The sequence below is a fragment of the Penaeus monodon genome, chromosome 15, assembly GCF_015228065.2.
Source record: "Penaeus monodon isolate SGIC_2016 chromosome 15, NSTDA_Pmon_1, whole genome shotgun sequence".
NCBI classification, from domain to species: Eukaryota; Metazoa; Arthropoda; class Malacostraca; order Decapoda; family Penaeidae; genus Penaeus; species Penaeus monodon.
Genome location: NC_051400.1, coordinates 28,319,576 through 28,319,814, shown reverse-complemented (window position 1 = coordinate 28,319,814; position 239 = coordinate 28,319,576). Strand labels below are relative to the sequence as shown.

The 239-nt window shown below is 43.1% G+C and overlaps 1 protein-coding gene across 1 annotated transcript in view; it reads right to left on the bottom strand.

Moving 5' to 3' along the window:
* The window catches only part of LOC119581906, a gene marked incomplete at its 3' end in the record, with an annotated part of 85,972 nt that overhangs the window by 50,174 nt on the left and 35,559 nt on the right, over window positions 1-239 (bottom strand). The window contains 1 exon segment of the mRNA XM_037930069.1: window positions 88-192. Within this exon segment, the coding sequence (XP_037785997.1) occupies window positions 88-192 (105 nt within the window).

The following is a 239-nucleotide window of genomic DNA, read 5'->3' as shown; positions in this document are numbered from 1 at the left end:
CAACAACAACAAGACTAAATGAAACCAAACAAGATCTTCACTTTGAAAACTATGAAGAACGGATAGAAAACGGAACACAGGCCTTACCTTAAGAGTGTGCAAATGTTCAGTCAGATCTTCCGAAGACAGAGTCACTGTAGCTTGTAGTGAGATGTTGGCAGATTCCAGCGCGGGCACCAACTCGTTCAGAGCCTGCGAGTACATGGAAAGCAAAAAGGGGAAATTAATGGGGAAACAAT